This window comes from Erithacus rubecula, assembly GCF_903797595.1.
Source record: "Erithacus rubecula genome assembly, chromosome: 9".
Classification (NCBI taxonomy): Eukaryota; Metazoa; Chordata; class Aves; order Passeriformes; family Muscicapidae; genus Erithacus; species Erithacus rubecula.
In genome coordinates this window covers 23,757,199-23,778,105 of record NC_136660.1, presented here as the reverse complement: position 1 = coordinate 23,778,105, position 20,907 = coordinate 23,757,199, and the positions used below count along the sequence as shown (strand labels likewise).

General features: G+C 35.9%; 1 protein-coding gene across 2 annotated transcripts in view; it reads left to right on the top strand.

Moving 5' to 3' along the window:
* The window catches only part of CFAP43 (cilia and flagella associated protein 43), a 42,195-nt gene that overhangs the window by 6,646 nt on the left and 14,642 nt on the right, over nt 1-20,907 (top strand). The window contains exons 5-23 of one of the 2 annotated variants that reach the window (XM_079311922.1): nt 312-462; nt 4,972-5,122; nt 6,917-6,979; nt 7,889-7,968; nt 8,669-8,800; nt 9,570-9,686; nt 10,780-10,860; nt 11,666-11,814; nt 12,815-12,918; nt 13,918-14,058; nt 14,837-15,006; nt 15,737-15,886; nt 16,349-16,479; nt 17,168-17,318; nt 17,959-18,027; nt 18,798-18,875; nt 19,313-19,438; nt 19,879-19,983; nt 20,642-20,758. In XM_079311922.1, the coding sequence (XP_079168048.1) occupies nt 312-462; nt 4,972-5,122; nt 6,917-6,979; nt 7,889-7,968; nt 8,669-8,800; nt 9,570-9,686; nt 10,780-10,860; nt 11,666-11,814; nt 12,815-12,918; nt 13,918-14,058; nt 14,837-15,006; nt 15,737-15,886; nt 16,349-16,479; nt 17,168-17,318; nt 17,959-18,027; nt 18,798-18,875; nt 19,313-19,438; nt 19,879-19,983; nt 20,642-20,758 (2,266 nt within the window). The remainder of the gene's footprint in view (nt 1-311; nt 463-4,971; nt 5,123-6,916; nt 6,980-7,888; nt 7,969-8,668; nt 8,801-9,569; nt 9,687-10,779; nt 10,861-11,665; nt 11,815-12,814; nt 12,919-13,917; nt 14,059-14,836; nt 15,007-15,736; nt 15,887-16,348; nt 16,480-17,167; nt 17,319-17,958; nt 18,028-18,797; nt 18,876-19,312; nt 19,439-19,878; nt 19,984-20,641; nt 20,759-20,907) is intronic. The other variant, XM_079311923.1, reaches the window with a different exon arrangement.

Genomic DNA, 20,907 nt, shown 5'->3' with positions numbered 1-20,907 from the left:
AAACCTATGCTCCAATGTGGCAGCTACACTACTATTCCCAACTGTGTTTAATCTCATTAACTATTAATGTAATCAACATATTACCACTTACAAGGTTACACTAATGAAAGTATAAACAAGGCCTTAATTTGTGATCTGAAAAAAATACTTTTGTCTTTACAGAATGCATATGTAAATACATAGGCATATTCACCTTTCCTCCATTACTTTTGCAGAAATAAAGCCTGTTTTGAAAACAGCTTCTCTGTTATGTGTCAGCATTTATCATTCAGATTTGTTCTCCTCAGACTGTGTCTTTTGCCTTTTCACAGCCCTCTGGAACTGCCTGATGATCAGGGGGTCATGAGTCCTCATGAGGATTTGTTTTTCCCACCTTCTCGTAATGATGATCCATACTACGGCCCTGATTTGCCAATTTCAGCCATTGCTGGACTGGAAGGAGATGAAGCAGAAACCTTTGTGGTAGTTACTGAATTTTTTCCTTTTTATTATTCCAAGTCATTATACTTTCTATACAAATAAGTGTTAATAAATTCATAATTCTGATGCTTATTAAACAGGTACAACCCAGTAAATGGATTTGTTACCTCAACAATATTTTTGAAATCCATTTTGCCATTAGAGTGAGAAGGCTGCATAGTGCAGTTTAGTGTTGAGATGTCTGACATAGATCCTAGCATGCATCTGTGCAGTGGAGGTTTGAATCTGTATCCCAGAAGCAGTATAAACATTTAACTGTACCCCAGCTAAAATGACCTGCTGAAAACTTGAAAACTTATTCCCATGCTAAATTGATAGTAACCCTCATGTATCCTTACTTCCCTTTGGGATTGCTTTCTTTTTGACATTGAAAATGTCTCAAGCGATGGAAGCACTGAAGGTTTTTTCTAGACAGCAATCCCTGCTTTTGAAATACATTCCCATACCACTGTAAGTGTTGGACCTTGCCATTTGTCTCACTTGTATTTGATTATTTACTTTTTATCCTCCCTTGAGGTGCTTCTTTTTAGAGGCTTCAAAAGTGTTCTCATTTTGTTTGAAATTTGCTTTCACGTGACTACCAACTAGAAGTGTGAAAACATTTATTTTGCAAATCTGGAATTCTCTTCTAAGATTAAGACCATCAATTTCTATTTGGTGGCTTGTGAGACACCAAAACTAGCATGCATAAGATGACACTGGTAGTATACACTACATCTTCTCAGTAGACAAGTGGGAGTTCTGTATTAGTGTACAAAGTAGAATCAAAAAATAAAATCAGGAAATTATGTTTTCCTGACCTCATCTTCTTTTAGTTGCCTCATGCTTTCACAATGGTAGAGGTTTTTAACTGTGTAACTGGTTTCCTATGGTTTTCAGGACAATCAAGAACTATAAGAAATATCCTTTATTGATTACATTGATTACATTGAAACATGTGAACTGCTCATACTTGAAATCACTTAGGACATAGAAAGTGAAGATAATATATGCTCATCTGGGACCTTGCCGTTTTCTTCTGCCTTACTGCCTCTTAGGTTATGTGCAAATGATGAACTCTGCAAACCCCACTTTGTTGTTTATTCTGTAAAGTGAATTACAAGAGGTATTGGAGAAAAAGCAGTTCCTGTATTAGGTCCATGAGACTCAATAGAATTTGTTCTTCACTGGATGACACTCTGTTCAGTAGTAGTAGAAGATTCTTATGCTTGAACTTGCAGAATCGTCTTATGAACTATTCCACATGGAAAAATTGTGCTTTCAGCCATACTGGATATGTGTACTAGAGATCTTTATGGGGTCTTTGCATTCCCAGCTGCCTTCAGAAAAACCTAGATTTCTTTTTAGCACCTTCAATGTGATTATGTTCTCCTTGTCCATAGAAATATTTCTGGAGTAAGAGTAAACTGTTCTAATAGTCAAAATCATTGAAGATTTCCTTCTCTTTCAAATAATATGGCAAATATTTTGATATTTATTTATGACAGTTATTTGCTGATACTTGATATTTGATATGACAGTTATTTACTGTCCAGTTTTCTTAGATGGGTGTATTTTGGTTGTCAATATTGGTAGGTAATGAACAACAAGTTATTTAGAAATCAAATTCTTTTTCAGAAATACAGGCTCTTGTTCCTTTTGTTGTGGTGGTGGTATGTTGTTTCCTCTGTTCTAAACAGCAAGGTTCTACACTCATAGTTTAACACTGGGAGGCAATGAATCTGTTTCTGGCATATTTTCACCTTACTCCAGGACATGATACATGAGTAATTTTTTTTAGGACTTGAATTTATTGTGCCTTACAACACTAATTCTCTCCTCCATGCCTCCTGTGCACATAAACTCCATCTCTAACCAAGCAGAAAAACTGAGCATTCTGAAATCTTCTAAGCCCTGGCACTGAAGGGAAATCATGTACTTATGTCCCATCAAGTTAAGCACTTCTTTCCAACACCCCAGCACTGAAAAGCAAGCCCACTGCCAGTCTGGTTGTTTCTTCTTGGAAGTGTGTCAGTGTTCCATACTCCAGAACTGCCTACTGAGGCTGGCTATGTACCCAAGTGTAACCACAGTGGGGCAGCAGAGGGAAAGGAATGGAAAAATCCTACAGCTTCCCATCCTTTTCTTTCTTGCATGAGATTTTTCTAGATCAGAGTTTTCTAAATGTGCTTTACCACGGAATCACAGAATATGCTGGGTTGGAAGGGACCCACAAAGATCATTGAGTCCAGCTCCTGGCCCTGCACAGGACCATCCCCAGGAATCACACCCTGTCCCTGAGATCATTGCCCAAACACTTCTTGAACTCAGCCTTGTGCTGTGAGTACTTCCTGAAGAGCCTCTTCCAATGCCCAACCAGCCTCTGGTGAAGAATCTTTTTCTAATGTCCACCTAATCCTCCCCTGATTCCCTCTGGTCCTGTCACTGGTCACAGAGCAGAGATCAGTGCCTGTCCCTGCTCTTCCCCTCCCAAGGAAGCTGTAGCTGCAGTGAAGTCTCCCCTCTATCTCTTCTTCTCCAGGCTGAAAAGACCAAGTGACTTTAGCTGCTCTTTATACAGCTCCCCCTCTAGACCCTTAACTATCCTCTTAGTCCTCCTTTGGATACTCTCTAATAGTTTATTATCTTTCTTATATTGCAGTGACCAAAACTGCTCACAATATTCAAGGTGAGGCAGCACCAGTGAAGAGCAGAGTGGGAAAATCAAGCCCACGTGACTCCATTTCATTTCTAGCACCAATTTTATTTCATTGTCTTTTTATTAAACTTTTTGTGGCAGGGATCCATCATGGATTTTCTGTTCCTTATGAGGTGCTACTCAAAAGGGAGAGAAGTTCAAAAAAAGACAGCATGATGATGATGATGATGATGATTATTATTATTATTATTATTATGCACCACTGTACCTATGCACAGTCCAAGAAGCAACTTGGTTTGGGATTTACATAATATCATCCTAGGATTAGCATTTTTTGGTGTAAAGACAGTCATGGCAGCAGGTACAAAGGAACATTGCAGAAATTGTGTTTACCCAGAAAGCTTCTGTTTTGCAGAAGTTCAGTTACAACCTTCCCAAAGATTTGTGATGTTCAAGCCTTACAAAATCAGTGAAAATGCCTATATTAGATGTTTCTCTGGGTGATGTAAAGCCCTATTTGCTATAATTTCATTACTGTCAGCCATATTTGATTCTAAAGTAAATATTAATAGACCTTGTTTCTGTAACATTTTTCCCCTGAGAAACTAAAAAATGCTTTGTAAGCATAAATTGAATATAAGTTATTTTCCCAGAACCATATTACAAGGGCTTGGAATATTTTGATAATGAAATCTAGGTACTTATCAATCTCTGTCCTATGTTTTCATCACAAGTCCATCTATATTTCCTCTTTTTATAGAACCTTTAGTGAGTTTTACAGAATTATAAAACCTTGGTTTTTTCAACCATCATATTGTTTAGTCATTCTCATCACTTCTGCACACATGCATGGTGCTTTGAATCCTCTCTTTCAAATGTTCTCTCAAGGTTTTCTAGTATTTTGTCCCCCTCTTCCCCTCCCTCAATTCTCTTTAATCTGGTTCTTTCTGTCATGGTATTTTTATGACCTCTGTTACTGTTGTATACGAACAGTCCCCTCTCTGTCTTTAATAATATTTGCTGGGGAAGTTCTGTTCTTTGTGGTTTATGGGGACAGATTTATGAGAGTTATTTTAGCGAAATGAAATTCAAGGCACATGGGGAGTCCAGGTCAGGGATATTTCTAGCATTTATTTGCAGATGACACAAAGATTGACAGAGCTGTTTTACAGAGCAATTTGGATTATACAATAAGATAAGCTATTCAAACAAAATGTGGTTTAGTACTGCCAGGTATGCAAGAACCACATGTTCACGTTTTGGCTATAAAGTGGAAGAATATTCTAAAAAGCAGTTTGAAAGGCATTTGTTGTGGTGAGGTCATAATAAGTAACCATTTAAATTGGGGCTTCCAGTGCCCTTCTGGCATTTAAAGAACCCTCTAGGGGCTCAGTGTACTGAATTTTATCATAATTCTATCATTAAAATTTTAGGAAATGCCCCTGTTATGGTGGGTCAATATCTTTGTGAGGATAGGGAAGATACTGGAGAGATTTCCAAGGTAGAGATAAAATTGCAACAGATGCAAGTGCTGGTGAATAAATCCAGATTTATTTAATTTAAAAATATTTAGCAAATTTTAAAATATATAGTTTTTAATCAAAAATATAATTCATCATTTAAACAAGCTTCTAGAGGGAGAAATGAGTTCTCCACCACTATCTCCAGACATATACTTTTTTGGAGAATGTTTTTTGTCAAGTTACTGGCTTCAGTGAAGGGATGATTGAATAAAATAATGCTGATGTTAAAGGAGGTAATGATTTTTTTTTTTTCTTATCTTGAAATGTATGTAACAGCTTGTACAGATATTTGTCAGTTGTTGATTGAACTTGTTTATTTTCATGCTGTAGCCTAGAAATTGTATTAAGACTTCAGTGCATCCCACTGCCCACTGCTGGACTGCAGCCTCAGAAATATACATGGGCTGTAAAGAAGGATATGTTTTGGTAATTGATGCTGAGCAATACAGTGTTTCTGTTCTTCAAGAAAAAGCTCCACCTGGTAAGAAATAGTTGAGAAACATATGAGAATGTCTTTTGAGATTTTAACACCCAATAACCAACTTTTGTTTTTCTTTGTGGAAAAAAAAAAAAAACAAAAAAACCCCAAACAAACAAAAAAAACCCCTAAATACATCAAAATTGATTAAATTAACTACATTTCCAGGATCTTATTGATCACCTCTACTCAATTAACATTAAACTATTACTATACCAGCTACTAATAACAGTACTAATAGCAGTACTATTTTTACTATTATTTGAGTACCAATAATTTATTTTGTTTTACATAAAATGTTGGATAGTCTGCATTTGCTGTGTTAGGTAAAGTTAGAAGTGACCTTTGAGGGCTTATGAGTCTTGCAAAAACAAAACTGAAGCAATGTGGCTTAATAGCATTCCTTAGTGCCAGCTCTTACATAGACTATTCTATAATGAAAATAAGGCTGCAAACACTGCCAGGCTTTACTGAAGAATGTATGAAGTACAGAGAGTGAACAGAAGATATTTTGCTTCAAAGAAATCTGGTTTTAATTTATTCTGGAATGGGAGGAACCTCTCATTGATTGCAACTCACCAACATGGTTTGTGTGCCCTATGTATATATTTCCACCTGTCTTTTCAGCAGGCTATGACTGACTAAAGTTTCATGTCAAGGGAAGCCCATTTCAAACCTTCTTTTTCTGGAAATCCTGAGATATTTACTCTGCTAATGCCACTACCCTTCTGTACCCATTCAGAGGGCTCCTAAATGGATGATGCTGAGACACAGCCAACAAAAATTGTTCCTTAGGCAATCTGTACCAAATCATCATTTGATGGGATGGGAGGTGTCAGTCCTATGGTGCACATGAAGGTCATACTTTGGTCAGGTCTAAAAGGCAGAGTGGAATATACTTCTCCCTAGGATAGAGCTGTTTCCCTAACAAGCACTGAATTAGTGCTAATAGATAATCTCCTGGTAATCTTATTTTCTTCTGTTTACATGTAGTACATGATTTTTTAACCTGCAGCAAATACCCCAACTTCATTTTTAATAGTTAACACCAAAATGGAAGGCTGCTTTTAAAACAACCTAACAAACCAGCACTACTTCTCTTTTTGAAATTATCAGACTGTTAAATTGAGCAAATTAGGAGTTGTAAATCATCACAAAATAAAAACTTGAGGTGTGACCAGAGCTATTTTTGTCAGTCGAGTAGAAGGCAACAAGAATATTGTCCATTTGGGCTTTTTCTTGGCCTGGGTGTTTGTCTTTGAGTCCTGTCCTAAAACTGCATAACAAAATCCTCTGTATTTATATTATACTGGTGCTTCTGCTTAATTTAAAACAGACTGCAATCTGTATCTATTTAGCAGAATGCTTAAGTGCATGGCCAGCTTTAAGCACATGCTGAATTCTTGATACAGTGTTGCACACAATCATAAGGAGCCACAACATTTCACTTAGGCATTGTTTTCAGAGTGGCTGAATCTTCCTGGTAAGTGTATCTTAAAAAAAAAATCATTGTTAGAAATAAGAATACCATAACTTAGTACTAGAAGGAAGATAAATCTGCATCTCCACTCTGTGCTCCATGTCTATGTTATCTCCTTTTTACAGCTGTAAGCTGAATAACAGAGCTGTGCCTGCTCAGTTGCATAGATGGCAGAAATGCTAGATATTGAGGAAGAATGCACAGTTTTCATTTAGGGTACTGAACCTGGCCTTTTGTTCTGTAGAGTACAACTGACTTGTATTGAAATATTCACCTACAAACAAGGTTGATGTTATAAATTGTTTTCTTTTGTGCAGAGTTCATGCAGAAAATAGCAGATGTGGTGTCCCATATTCGTAAAGAAGGGCAGAAAAAGAAAGGTATTTCCATGTTCAAATGAAGCTAATTGATTTTTGAGCAGCACTGCTGATATCTGGGAGTAATAATATATGAATACAACTGGAAGCCACTGGTTAGAAAAACTCATCTCACACTGGCCTCTGTAAGGCACGTTGTTGGCAATCTTAGTGTGTTTACATGACAAAAGATTAATAGTTTTTGTGCTAAGAGACAGCCAAATTAAAAGCCTCAGGAGAAACAATGGCAGTGGAAAAAAATTCTGTTTGTTCTAATTTAAATTGGAATAACTGGTGCTTGAAGAGGTTCCCTACTGCTTAGTTTTAGCATCTATTTAGAACTGCAATCACTCATAATTTATCTGAGTTAGGATTTAGGGATTGGTCTCAAACACAGTACAGAAAAACAAGAAGGGATGAAGTTCAGCACATTTCCACAAAGGTTGTTACAATCTAAGTACATGACATACAAATTTGGTGTGATAAAACTGTGTTTGTTCAGCCTGGAGAACAGGAAATGAGGAATTTTACTATTGCTTTAGCTATCCAATGAAAGGTTACAGAGAAGATACAACCAAAGGAACAGTTTGCATCAACAGGCTTTCTGGGTATATATTAGGAAATAGATTCTTTCAAGTGAAGGTAGTCAGACATTGGGACAGGTTGCCCTGAGAAGATAATTTCCATTTTTGAGTATATCCAAATCTTAGCTGATATGACTCTGGACAACATAATCCAATTTTGAAGTTGGTTCTGAGTTTGAAGTGAGCTCTGTGCTGCCCAGGAGGTTGGATTAGAGGACTTTCAGGATCCCTTCCAATATAAATGACTGTATGATCCTTTTACTCACAAATAAATAGCAAATTATCCCAGATTTGGAGTTGCAACACGTTGAAATAAATTTGATGTTTTATGTTGGTTTTGTGCTTTCAGGTGGCAAACCAAGTGATCTGCAAAAGAGAGTTTTACTTGCCATGGCATTTTGTAATGAGGGACTGTATGCAGCTGGATGTGTAAGGCATCCTTTATGCTTTTAACTTACTCTGAGTGGGTGAAAATCTACATTCAAATGCAATATATTTGCAGAGTTCACTGCAAAGACAGGAGTTAGGGAAAAGCAAGGGGCTGCAGGACTATAAAGTTGTTCTCTGGTGTTGACTATATTACTTGGTTAAGGCTTGACCCAGGGGAGCAGAGTGTCAAAAGATTCCATTTTTGTACTCAAGCAATACAAGAGGACAATCCTGGTTTTATTTAAGAATTTGTAGAGGAACAGAAAAGAAGGATGGACAAAAAACAGGAAAGGAGAGAAAATGGCCTATAGAATGGCCAAATTATTTTGTGTAAAATCTAACTCAATATCTAACCCAATCTGACAATGCCATACATTCCTAATTAAGTGGGGGACAAATTCTTACACTGTCTCAAAAACAATTATATGAAATCTAAAGTATTATCTAATGAAACAGTCTGTTGTTACCAAACATGGACTGTCACCAAGAATTGTATTAAAGAGCACCTTCATGTTCAACAGATTTATTATTTCAGTTTAGAGTCCTTTTGATTTAAACATACTAAAGACAAATGACACCATTGATGATGGGATGCAGTTAAACACTGTTGCTCTAGTGATTTTCAGAAGACCTTGCAGTTTAGTTTGCCAGATAGTATAAATGACATAGACCTCACATGAATTTGTACTTTTCTGCACAGGAGGGCTTTTTAAACTTTTATCACATCAAAGATCTGCAGTATGAGGTAAAAATCTGTGCTGATATCTCACAGCCCATATCCAGCCTCATATTTTCTCCTGATTACTCCAGTCTGCTGCTTGTCACTGACCAGGTACAACATTTGAGATAACAGCATTACATAATGGGATATTCCTGGGACTCTATATGAATATGCTGGTACCATTAGTGCAAAATGTTTAATGTAATCACACAAGGCAACAAATTCTATCACAGTCCATTCTGTGTTTTTACTAAAAACTGGATAGACTTTTAATGAAGCACAGAACAATTGTCTCCTACAGATGGTGGAATATAAATCTAACCTAATATAAACCTAACCTAATGTTGAGATTTCCCAACAGAAATCCTTGTGTGTGTGCAGCTGAGTACATGTTCAGGGTCTCTCATGTGTCCAAGTCATGGATCTACTGGGCATGAATTCCAGGCCTGATGTGTCCCTGCACAGGGAGAAAAGTGGAGTGTATGAGACCTACTCTGACTCTGCAGTAGAGTTGTTCTCTGTACAGACATGAAAATTTGTGTTGGTGTAGAATATTTATTAATTTCTGGAGTAACATGAAATTGGGTGTGTTTAAATTATTTTATTAAAGCAAGTTTGAGAAACAAAACTTCTTGAAAATATGGTTAGCGGGAGTGCTCTAAAAGGAACTAATATCATCTTCAGCCAGTGTAAATTAATATAATTCACTAAACTTGCATGAATCCTTCTGGGCACTTTTTACCTCAGGTTAGAGTCAAATATAAAAGTTTAAAGACTGAAGCTCAGAAAGATGAGGGGGGTGGATTTTTTTTAAGTCTTCAAAATCTTCTAATGAAAAGTTTCATAGCCCAGTGATGGATTATTTCTCTTTATTTGTCAGGGGACAGTCTATAGTTACAGACCTGTTCATAGTGGAGAAGCTGTCAAACTCTTGGACACATCCAGCAGTTGTTTTCTGGCAGCTGATTTTCTTACTCCAGGGCACAACTACTGTGTGGTAAGAAATTGTATTATTTCTAATTTAGAATAGTGGCTCTTTTCAGGTAATCAGTATGTTGCTAAGGCACAATATGAAAAGCCTTGTAGAAATAAGGATTCTTCTGATATTTGTTGCAATTGTGAAACTTCTCATTAAGGAAGTAAATTACATTCATTCAGCTATAGTCTATAAAAGGGTCAGAACTTGCCTTGGAATGCAGGTTGAATAATTTATGTTGTATTGGTTCTGCTGCTGATTTGTGTGACTTAGATTGTTCAGGAAGATAGCTGAGCAAAAGATGGATTCAGTTTGAGAACTGATGTTGTCCAACAATTGCTACTGATCTTTTCAGCCCTCTGCACAGATTGGAACATCCTGAGAGATACCTCTGTGCTGGGTCCAGGGACAAAGAAGGTGTTACTCATACACCTGTCCATTCTTAGAAATTCCTTGCTTTTCATTATCTTTTACTCCTGCAAGACACACATTTTAGCCACCAGTTCATTTATAGGCCATGAATTCTCCAGGTAGCCAGCCTAGAAAACCTGAGGTTATAGTCTATTAAGTTGGCTGAATCTCTTTGTTCACAATTAGCACAGGAGGGATAAATTTTACCTCACTGTGTATGAGTAGTATGAAGGTTGAGTGATCTCTAGCCTTACTTCTTGTGAGCCTCACTACTTGTAGTTGTGGAAATACAAAATTACCTGAGTATAGGAAGAACTCAAGTATTGTTTTGATCTCCATCATTTTTCATGTGTGAAAATGAGACCTCTCCTCAAGGCCTTTCCTATGCAAATACAATTCTAAGCAAGTTTTTCTATTGCTGGCAGAATGGCAGGAGTGTAAATATTGATCAAGCTAACAAATTTTGCCCTAAATTGTTTCATTCTGATTGAAGCTGCAGGAATGCACAAACATTTTTGAAAGTATTCCTTAAGCAGATGTACCTTGCAGCATCTGGATTTAATGAAAAGCTAAACAAGTGAAACAGTAACCCTTTATCTGCTGTGCTCAACAATTAGTTGAATCTATATTCTGTAGGAGATCACTAATCCAGACTGTTTGGTTTTTTCATCCTCTTTTGACTCTGTTTTTCTCTGTTCAACAGTCTGTAACAATTGCAGGTGAAGTACAAGTTTGGTCCTTGGAAGATGGAACTTTCCTCAGCAAGCTAAGCCTTGGTATTGAGGTACATGTAACCAGGAGCTTGTATCATGACTGATACATAAAATTTTCTGTATTTTTCAGTTGATAGCATAATATTCCACAGAAATGGATCAATTAGTGCTGGGGGCAATTCAGTAATGTCTTTGAGAAACCCATGGATGAGGTTTAAAGATTATCTTTCAGAATGTTTTCTTGAACTAATCTTGTCATGTGTTTATCTTGACTACAAGGCAGAGGAAGCATTTCAGCCAAATGTCCTCGTGATGCATTTTTAAGCAAATCTTTGTAAAAACTATCTTATTTTTTATGGTATTTCTTTTTTTTTTTTTTTTTCTTTTTAATGAGTAACAGAAAAGTTTCAAAAGTATGAAAGCTAAATGCCTTGACTGATAATGAAAAACAAGTTTTAAGAATTGAGTTGTTAGAAGTATTTCAAACTCTTAATGCTTTGTCCTAATTTAAGATGCAGTCAAACCCTGAAATCTGACATAGTAAAGAAAAAAAATCCCTTTCTCTAACAGCTGTACACACAACTCTTTTATTTAGATGAAACTTCTTTCACTTAAAATATGCAGAGGGGATATAATGGTTGTTTTTCCTCTGGAAAGAACAGAATTAACTTCTGATGGGTAGCTACAAAGCATAGATAAAATTTCCCTTATGTCTCTAAATACTTTCTTTGTTAAAAACATGTGTTTTAAATAAACCACTTAGGGTTTCTTCTTCAAATTTTAGGGACTTTTAAATAGCAAAGGAAATTACATACTAACAAATAGCATAACATATAAAAATGTTGAACTGTTAAGTATCTTCTACTTCTCAACCAGGCAACTTCTATGGCTTGCTGTCCCTCCTCCAACAGTGTTGCTGTAGGTACTCAAATAGGTCAAATATGTTTCCTTGATGTTACCAAAGCTGAAGCTCCACGAGTTGTTCACAGAATTTTTCTTTCCAAACTTCCAGTGCTGTCTTTGCAGTAAGTATGTAGTAGGGTAAAGATATTGTCAATTTATTTTTTGAGTAATGATATTAGTTGAACAAAAAAAATTGGGCATTTTTATTCTACAAATCAAAAATTAAAATATTTTAACAGCTTCTAAGTTTTTTCAGCATATTCTGAATTGCTTTCAAGAGGTAGTAGCAGGATTTATATGAGAGAAATGTAATAAATCTGTATTTTAAGAAAGGTTAACTGAACACAGAAGATATTGATGTATAAGGCCCTTTCTGAAAATCACCATATGCAGTAATTATGCACAATTTCATGTATCTGACTTTAGAAGGTTATTTCTCACTGAATAGAAATTTAAGGTTTCATGAAATTAAGCCTTTTGGTAATTTCTTTCTATATGGCAGATTTTTGTTACCATTGCTAATTATTCATTAAAGTTCTGGAGATTACCAGTTCTCTTGTAATTAGCTCCAATGATCTAAAAGGCTTTTTTTGTTTGGTTGGGGTTTTTTGTTGGTTGAGTTCCCCACCCCCCCAATTACTGAAAAATCTGAGAGTAATTTACTCAGCAAAACAAAGAGTGGATTTTGAACTGTTAAGCTTTAATATAAATCTGCCTGTTACTTGAGATTCAGATGTATCTCTTTTCACACCTACCTAAGACAGAACTTTACAAATAGATACAGAAAGCAACTTGTTCAAAATTAAATCAATGCAAAGATGTTTTTTTCCAAGATCGTATCAAGATATGTGTAATAGTTTTATTTCTAAAAAAGTGAATGTAAAAGAAATTCTGACTTAACCAAGTTGTTAATGCAGACAGCTGTGGAGATTGACCAGCCACTCAATTAGAAACTGCACTCATAGCTTTGGGCTTTACATCTGGCCCTTAACCTGTAAACCCAGAAGCTGAAATTTATGTTTATGCACTCAGTGAAGTCAGCAAGTTATGGGAGTGAAACTATTTGATTCCTTTTAGTGACTGTATTTAAATGATTTCTGCTTGGATTTGCATTTTACCTAGTTATGATCAGAGTGGCCAGTTCCTCATTGCAAGAGCTACAGAAGGACACATCTTTATTCTAGATGCTCGTCCATCAAAATTATTCCAAGTTCTGGGATATATAGGTAATACATGTAACAACATTAATTACATTTTCTCTACTTTCTGCATTTTAAATGTACTTGTCAGTCAGGATAAGCAATTCACCTTCATTCTAGTTTTTTGGTTGTAGGACTAAACATACTCTCCCCACCTATTTTGTAAGGACCAGAGTTCTTTTTGGGTTTTTGTTTTGTTTTGGGGGGTCTGGTTGGTTAGTTTTGCTTTTTTTTGCTTTTTTTTTTCCCTTTGTAATTTTAGTTAGCAAATATACCAATATTACCTTTCTTTCAGAGTATCTGTAAGTCACAGGGAAAAGAACTGATTAAATGACAAACTGATCACAGCTCCAGCACTAAAGTAATAGTGATGGCAAAGAACTAAATAACCTTGTGAGAATTTGGACTTAAAAACTGTAGGTTATGATCATTGTGTGAAATCTCTGCTACAAATTTCTACCACAGACATCTTTAACATGGGGACTGCAGAAATTGTCAGCTTTGATGGTTTATACTAAGGAATAAACATTAATAATTTAGACTCACAGAAAAAAATTGTAATTTGTGAATTTATTTTTCCAAAAATGGTGTTCTTATATATAATACCTGTGTGTATTGATATTCACTATATTTTTAAGTATAAAAGACAATATTTTATAATTTTAATTGTTTTAACAAACAGAATTATATCTCCTTAAATAACTTTCGTAATTTGCCTGATCATGTTCTCATTGTTTAGAGGGTTTGTTAGAGGAGGGTTTTTCTGTGCTTTATCTGGCAGTTATCAGCAAACAGCCTCAAAAATGCTACAATTCAAACTGGAAGCAAATTCAAATTTGACTATTTAATGTTATAATAATGTTCTGATGCTTGAGGATTCCCAGCACCCAGTGGAGCTGAGTGCCTGCAGCACTCCTGAGATGTGTTCCCAATGGGGATCTCCTTTTGTGTCACAGGTTATTTTAGTAAAAACCATGTTACCATGCCACAGTAACAATTTCCCTTGATGTTCCTTACTTGCTTCAGTACTGGAAGATGAAGTGCTCCATGTTTCTATAATTTCTGACTTTGAGAATGACTTAGTTGAAGTGATGGTACTTCTTAATGAAGCAGAGCTACAACAAGCAAAACTGAAAATTTTTTATCTGTCTTCAGCAATCAGAACAGGTAAAAATTGAAATATATACTAACATTTTCTAGGGCAATAAGCCTAGTGTCAGATTTTCAAGTTATTTATTCAAGTAATTTTTAAAAGGTTTTAAATTTTACAAACTTTTCAAACAGTAGTTTTGTAGTTTTCAACAAAATTAGTATTTTCTTTAAATATTCACTAATGTTGGACTTATGCCTATTTTTAGATATATAAAATAGGGCTTTATTTTCAAAGCTGATGAAGATCTACAATTATTGTCTCCATTTCAGTTTTATATCAGGTGCCTTGTCAGTCTTAATTTCAGGTGTTCCTTTAAAGCTTAAATTAGGGAACTAAAAATAATAAAATGCTCTTCTGAAGATGTGAACTGCAGTGTTTTAACCTATACCAACCAGGCTTTGTGTTCCTCATGGCAGAGATTCCTAAACCAAGTTCTAGATGAAGGCAATGGTGACAGGAACCTGCATGCAAACTAATTAGCACTGTTGACATAATACTCAAGAAGCAGAGTAAATAAGTGTGTGCCAATAGTCACATCACTGTGGTTAAACTGTTTCCAGTACTTCTTTAGAGCCAGTAGAGCTACTGCTCTGCTTCACTGCAGTGGGCTGCATCAGCACAACTTACTGAGTTGGTGTCAAATCTAAGTCTCTTAATTTCCAGTCTCTTCCCTGAAAACTCACATCTTCTGACTCCTTGATAATGAGAATTTTCATAACTACATGATAGACAAACACCTGTATTAGTGGTAGTCATGGCTCTTCCTCCCTTTTTCTTTTGTCAATCTTTTAGATACTGATCAGTATGTGAATGAACAAGGAATGTTCAAAGGTACTGGCCTGAAAAGGGAGCAATATGATCTGGATTGCCCTTTGAGCTCAGCAGTCAGACTGAAGAATAACACTGTGTATGGCTACAGCACCAGAGCACCTTTCATCTGTCAATACTGCCTCTCTGAAGAGGTAATTCTCTCAAGTTGCATTGTTTTGGGTGATGGTTAAGTAACAGCAAACAATGGCTGTAGATTAAAATAATAAGATATTATCTTAAAGAAATCCTCTCTCCACTCAAAATACCTACTCCATCCGTACATCAACTTTCAGTATCTCACCACTTGCTTAGAAACCTGACAAAAGTAAAGTCTTTGTGCTATTATATTGGTTCTTAGAATTCACACAACTTGCAGGCACTTCACAAATGGCCCCTGTGCTGGAGCTGTGGGTTTGTGCAGTCTGCTGAGTAACCTGGACATGCAGCTCCTGAAGGGACTGAGCCAGCCTCAGCCCAGGATTCCCAGATGCAAACCCAGCCCAGCCTCACAAGGAAGCATGGGGGCTTCAGGAAGCCACTCTCACTGCCTTCTGGGGAGCTGTAGCCCTTTGCAGCTCACAGATCTCCCAGAGTTAAGAGTCCAGGCATCTAAAAAGGTGAATTCTAAAGGTCAGCATTCCTCCTTAACATATCCCATCCATTCTGAGCCAAGAAATTCAGGCATGAGCATACTGAATCCAGACCCTTTAGCAGAGATGAGAAGCAAATTAGCAGCACAGCAATGGCACTACTTCCTCAGATCAGTAATCCAGCCACAGTTTAAACTGCAATGCATGTGGTAACCCACAGACCTGTCATTAATTTTCTCAAAATGGCATAGATACCATCTGAACTGCTACTAACCTTTTGCTTGTTTGGCAGAATTTGCAATATCGATCAGTATTTTCAACATTAAAGAAGATTCCTACCAAACAGTTTGGATCAGGTTTGCTCTGTTTATCACCCAACAGCCAGTGGCTGGCAGCAGCAGCCAAGAATGGGGTTTTGTTAATCTACAATACTTCTACTCTGGTAGGTGGGCATTTGGGCACAGGCTTTGTTTGATTTATGAAATAGAAGTGTGAAAATTAATTTCTTTAACTGTAAACTTTTCTTCACTTGAATAGAAGTGCTTGAGAAAAATTTATGTTGCAAATGAACTGACATAGCATTATACAAGACAATTGTTTTTATAATGAATTGTATACAGTCATACAAATCTCTAACTTCCTTCTTCAGTAAATCTTAGTATAGATCATTTTACTACTGTTCTTACCTCCTGCAAAATCAATATACTTCAAATTTGTCCCATGTGTAGTCAAACCTTTTAAACTTAAAATCCCTGGTATTTTATGTACTTTGTATTGCTGTTTTGGATTGACTTTTATCTAAAAATTAAAAAATTATAATGTTCTTAAAATTTAAGTAATAAAAATAAAGACATACTCCATTATAAAAATGTATTTTCTAATTCTTCTTCTATGACTTCTCTAGGATATACTTGCTCAAAAGCACTGTCACTCATACCAAGGAGGGGGAATCAGATCCATGGTATTCTCCCTGGATGGCAATTTCATCCTAGTTAACAGTGAAAATGATTGTGCCCTGGTGTGTCTGAAGTGGAAGTATGTATAAAGTGGCAGACTAATATTGATTGTATCATTTCTGGTATCCTGATAGATTAATTTGTGCATCTATTTGTGATTCTAGGCTTCCTTTTTCTTAGTCTCAAAGTAAGGAGAAGAATTGGAGAGAAATAAAATCCTTCCTCTCATCCTTAGAGGCAGCCTGGCCTCCCTAGCTCAGAAGTCTTAGACTTTGGGTCTGATTGCAGCAAAACATACAGGAATATCTTCTGAGAAGTATTACCTGATACTTCTTATCATTCTGAAATCATCTCTGGAAAGGGCTCTATGGGGATGTAAGGGGTGTAATCTCCTGAGATACTATTTTAACTCAATGATACTGAGTTATTGGGAATTCTACTATAGAGAGCTATAGAGAGCTCTTAGCAGACATTAGGAGTAAGAGACACTTGAAAGTACAGCTTTTCTGTGTGAAAATAGTTCAGGTAGATGCACAGATTAAAGATGACTCTGTCACAGCAATATTCCTAATATGGGTAATCCATCTTTCAGAATTTTTACTTCTTTGAAGAGTTCAATTAAATGTGCAATTCTAGAACTCAAACAGTACTAAAATACTGGATAGGCATTCTTAAATAACTTAATAATTGTGTTATAAAGGATATTTATTACTTTGTTCTTTTCCATAATATACAAAAAATACATCCATTCCCTCTGTGTTTACCAGGGAGATAAAGGAAACTGAAGTTGAGGAAGCTGCTCTTTACTGGCAATCTCTACTTGATATACTGAACAAGTCTACTTCAGATGAAAACTCTGTTTTAAAATCTATGGCAGAATGGAAGTTTGACCCAGAATCCACATCAAAATCAATTCCAGTAAAGAAATCTAATGTGCTTTCTTTCTTTTTTATGGGGGTAAAAAAGAGTTTTATAATTGTCCCAAAATTGTGCATGATAAAAATTGTCCTTAATACACTGATCCTTTTGTTAAAGTGGAAGAATACCCCTGAGGATAGGCTGAATATGCTTAAACAGTAATTTATGGAAGAGTACTATCAAAGAAATAGGATATTTATGTGAAGATGACATTCACATCTACAGTTTCACTTGGTTTCCTCAGTCACAGAAAACTGTGAAAGTCAGTTTCCCTTCATGTTATATTGGGAGTCCTAATTCCCAGTGTCCTTCCCAGTGTGATGTTACTGCTATACATTGTATGTTACTAATTGTAAGTTTTTCCATTGAAATCAATCAAAATAGTGATTACTGAGATTAGTCCAGTCAATCATTTGAGTTAAAAGGCTTTGCATAATAGCAAGGGTTTGCAGCATTAGATCTGGGAACTGCTTAGGCAAGAAAAAAGTAACACCCTCTAATTTGGTAATGGTGATGTTTCTAATGAGAGTCCACTTTTTTTTCATTTCTTACTTTCACTCACTCTCTAAGTACCTGAACTAGATGTTTATATCCTTAATATAAACATCAGGAGGCAACACTGAAATCTTTTAATGCACAGGTGACAGAAGAAGATGGAAACGTCACAAATGCTGATGACATGACATGGTTGGGCCAGAAAATGAAGAAGGTATTTTCACAGAACAAGGATTAATCAAAGCCAGAGTTTTCAAAAGTCATTAGTCACTTGGGGCACCAAAGTATTTGCTGTAAAGAGAACTAGTTTCAAAAGCTTTTCTCACACTTGGCCCTTTTTTTAACCATTGTGATCTAGACTTTAGAAATTCTAGGTCAAGGTTATAAACACATCAGAGATGGTGCCTAACACAAGAGGAGCTCTGAAGACCAGAAGAACACTTCTAAACAAGGAGAGTAAAATAAAAAAAAATATTAAAAAAAAAAAAAGCAAAGAAAAACAAGGGGAAAAAAAAGGCTGACAAATTCCATTATTTTAGAAACTTAAAAGCCTTTTTATACTAAATATCAAAAAGTTGTCAGCAAGATTATTTCCAGAAACCAAGCAGGTTACTCAATGAAAAATTTAAGCAATGAAAATTTTCAACAATGAAAAATCCTAGGATTAAAAATTCTGGCAGTAGGCTTTATGCAGTTCAATGTGTCTTTAAGCATTGCACTTGTAATTACATATTTCTTTAGATTTTTCTTTTTTTTCAAGCACTATTGCCATACAACCAGTTTACAATGTGACCTGGCTGTAAAATCAGTTTTCTCTTGTGCAATTCCAAGGATCATGCTATTGAATTAAGCTTGTGTCTGTTTCAGTTATTAACCCCTCTGGCACTTTATTTTCTGTACAGATAATGTTCCTTTAGATGACTTCAGTATTCTTTTTCCCTTGCCTTTTTTATGCCTTTCAACAATGCATTTGTTGTATGTCAGGTTATGAGAGAAGAGACTCGGAGGTTTGCTAACCAGAAGAAGGAGCTGCAAATGGGAATTAAAAAGCTGCGTAAAACTGTGAGTTTCTTACAAGGGTAATGGCTCAACTTCCCAGTTTTGTTTACAAGAACAATTCCTTTATGGCTGTGAGCTCTAGTGCTCAGTTACATTTTTGTCATAAACTCTGAGCAGACAGGTATTAAAGAGATGTATTTCTTCAGGGACCAATGCTGAAACTGCCAGGAGCTACTGTCTGCTTCTCAGTTTCCTTTGCTCCAAATGAAGATTTTTGTATCACCCTTATACCTTGAGCTATCTGTCCCCTCAGCTAATTTCTGCCTGTCTAACAACCTTCCATTATAGAAGAGTGTCCTCTCCTTTTTCTTCTGCTCCTTCCCATAAATTATTTTCTCTGATATCAAGGTCTATGGTGTTAAAATTAGCATTTCCTCTATTGACATTAAAATTATTATTTTTTTTTGTTTTGTTTTGTTTTGGTTTTTTTTGTTTAACAGATTCAGAAAATGATGCATGAAAATGAGCAGGTGCCAGACATTGAGAAACTCGAGCTCCGGGAGTTCAACCTGGATTTAGAAGATCAGGAACGAGCACAAGCTGAGGCTGAAGAAGATGTGGCCAGGGTATGGCAGAATGGGGGAACATTTTAAAACTATCAGTGGAAAAGAGAAAAATGAGTAAATAACAGAGCACTATCTCAAAGTTGCTGTACTCTCTGCTGAGAAGCAGAAAAACAGGAAAGTATTTAAAGTCACTTTTTGAAGCAGGTGAAGCTGCTGATGCAGACAAGGCAAACTGGAATATGCTTTATGCCAGAAACTATAAATCTCACTCTGTAGCCTTGGGCGTGTTGTTAAGTTCTAGAATGATTTTCTTCTCATAGAAAATTATGCCTTCAGTACTATGCAGATAGTTTTTGGAGAAGATAGCAGTGATAGTCTAAGATGATAAAATATTGATAATTCATTTCATTTGTTAGTCTTCTTTCAGTAACTCAATGCAAATTGTCCATATCTTGTTATTTTGCACACATCCTGATATTTTATCTTCTGTGTCTTGAAAGGCAAGGAAGGAGATTGAGATGGAGACTTTATCCTACTGCTACTTGCAGGATTTAATCAAATATGAGTGCTGGGATGTCATGTGTGTAAAAGAACGTTCAGTTAAGGTAACCTCTGCTTTCTAAGACATTTTCTGCCATAGTTTATTTATTTCTTATGGCACAGACACAAAGTAACACATTTCTGATTTGCTTACAGTATGGAAAAAATTTTATTTCTTCCCAAGGCTCAAGGAAATATTTTATTTTGTTAATTTTTGACTGGTGGATTTTACCTTCTAAAGTGGAAATAGTTCTAATAAGCAAATAGGGAACTCTTTAATTCTTGGATCTCAGACAATATATTTGCACATTATTGCTAAAAGGAGAAGTAAATGCTCTTTTTTTGTCAGTCCCTATGACTTCTGCTACAGATTACATAAAGGCAAAATTTAACCCTGATTTTGCCTATTTTGCACAGAGAGAGATGAGCCAAACTGCTGATACTGGATTATCCCAAGGGTGGTGAAAGACCAAGTCATTTTACAAAAAACCCAAACAAACTAGTTCTGGTTTAATGCTGTGGATAAAGATCGATCAAGAGACCACACACATAGACTATTTTATAAAACAGTATTTAATGCATTGCCTGTACTAATTGATCCTCAGTTTTATTCCTGATTTTAAGCAGTGTGTAACTGTTTAGATTCTGATATTCAACAAATAAATTGATAGAAGCATTCTGAAGAACGTCTTACTTTGGTTTTTTTATTTTAAATTTGAGTAGTGCTTCCATGTGGATTTTCAAGTGAGTAATTATCCACTGAAGGAACGTAGTAAAGAAGAGCTGGAAACTTTGGAGAAAGCTCTCCAGTCAAAGAGAACTGAAACAGCTGCTCTTAAGGTACAGATCATGATCTTCTGAGCTGGCATCTTATCACTTCTTTATCTAGTTACATTCCTACATTTCATTTTCTTGCTGTTGATGTTGGCCAAAAAATTTAAAAACATAAATAAAGGTGAAATGTTGTTTAAAAATAGAATTAGTCTTCT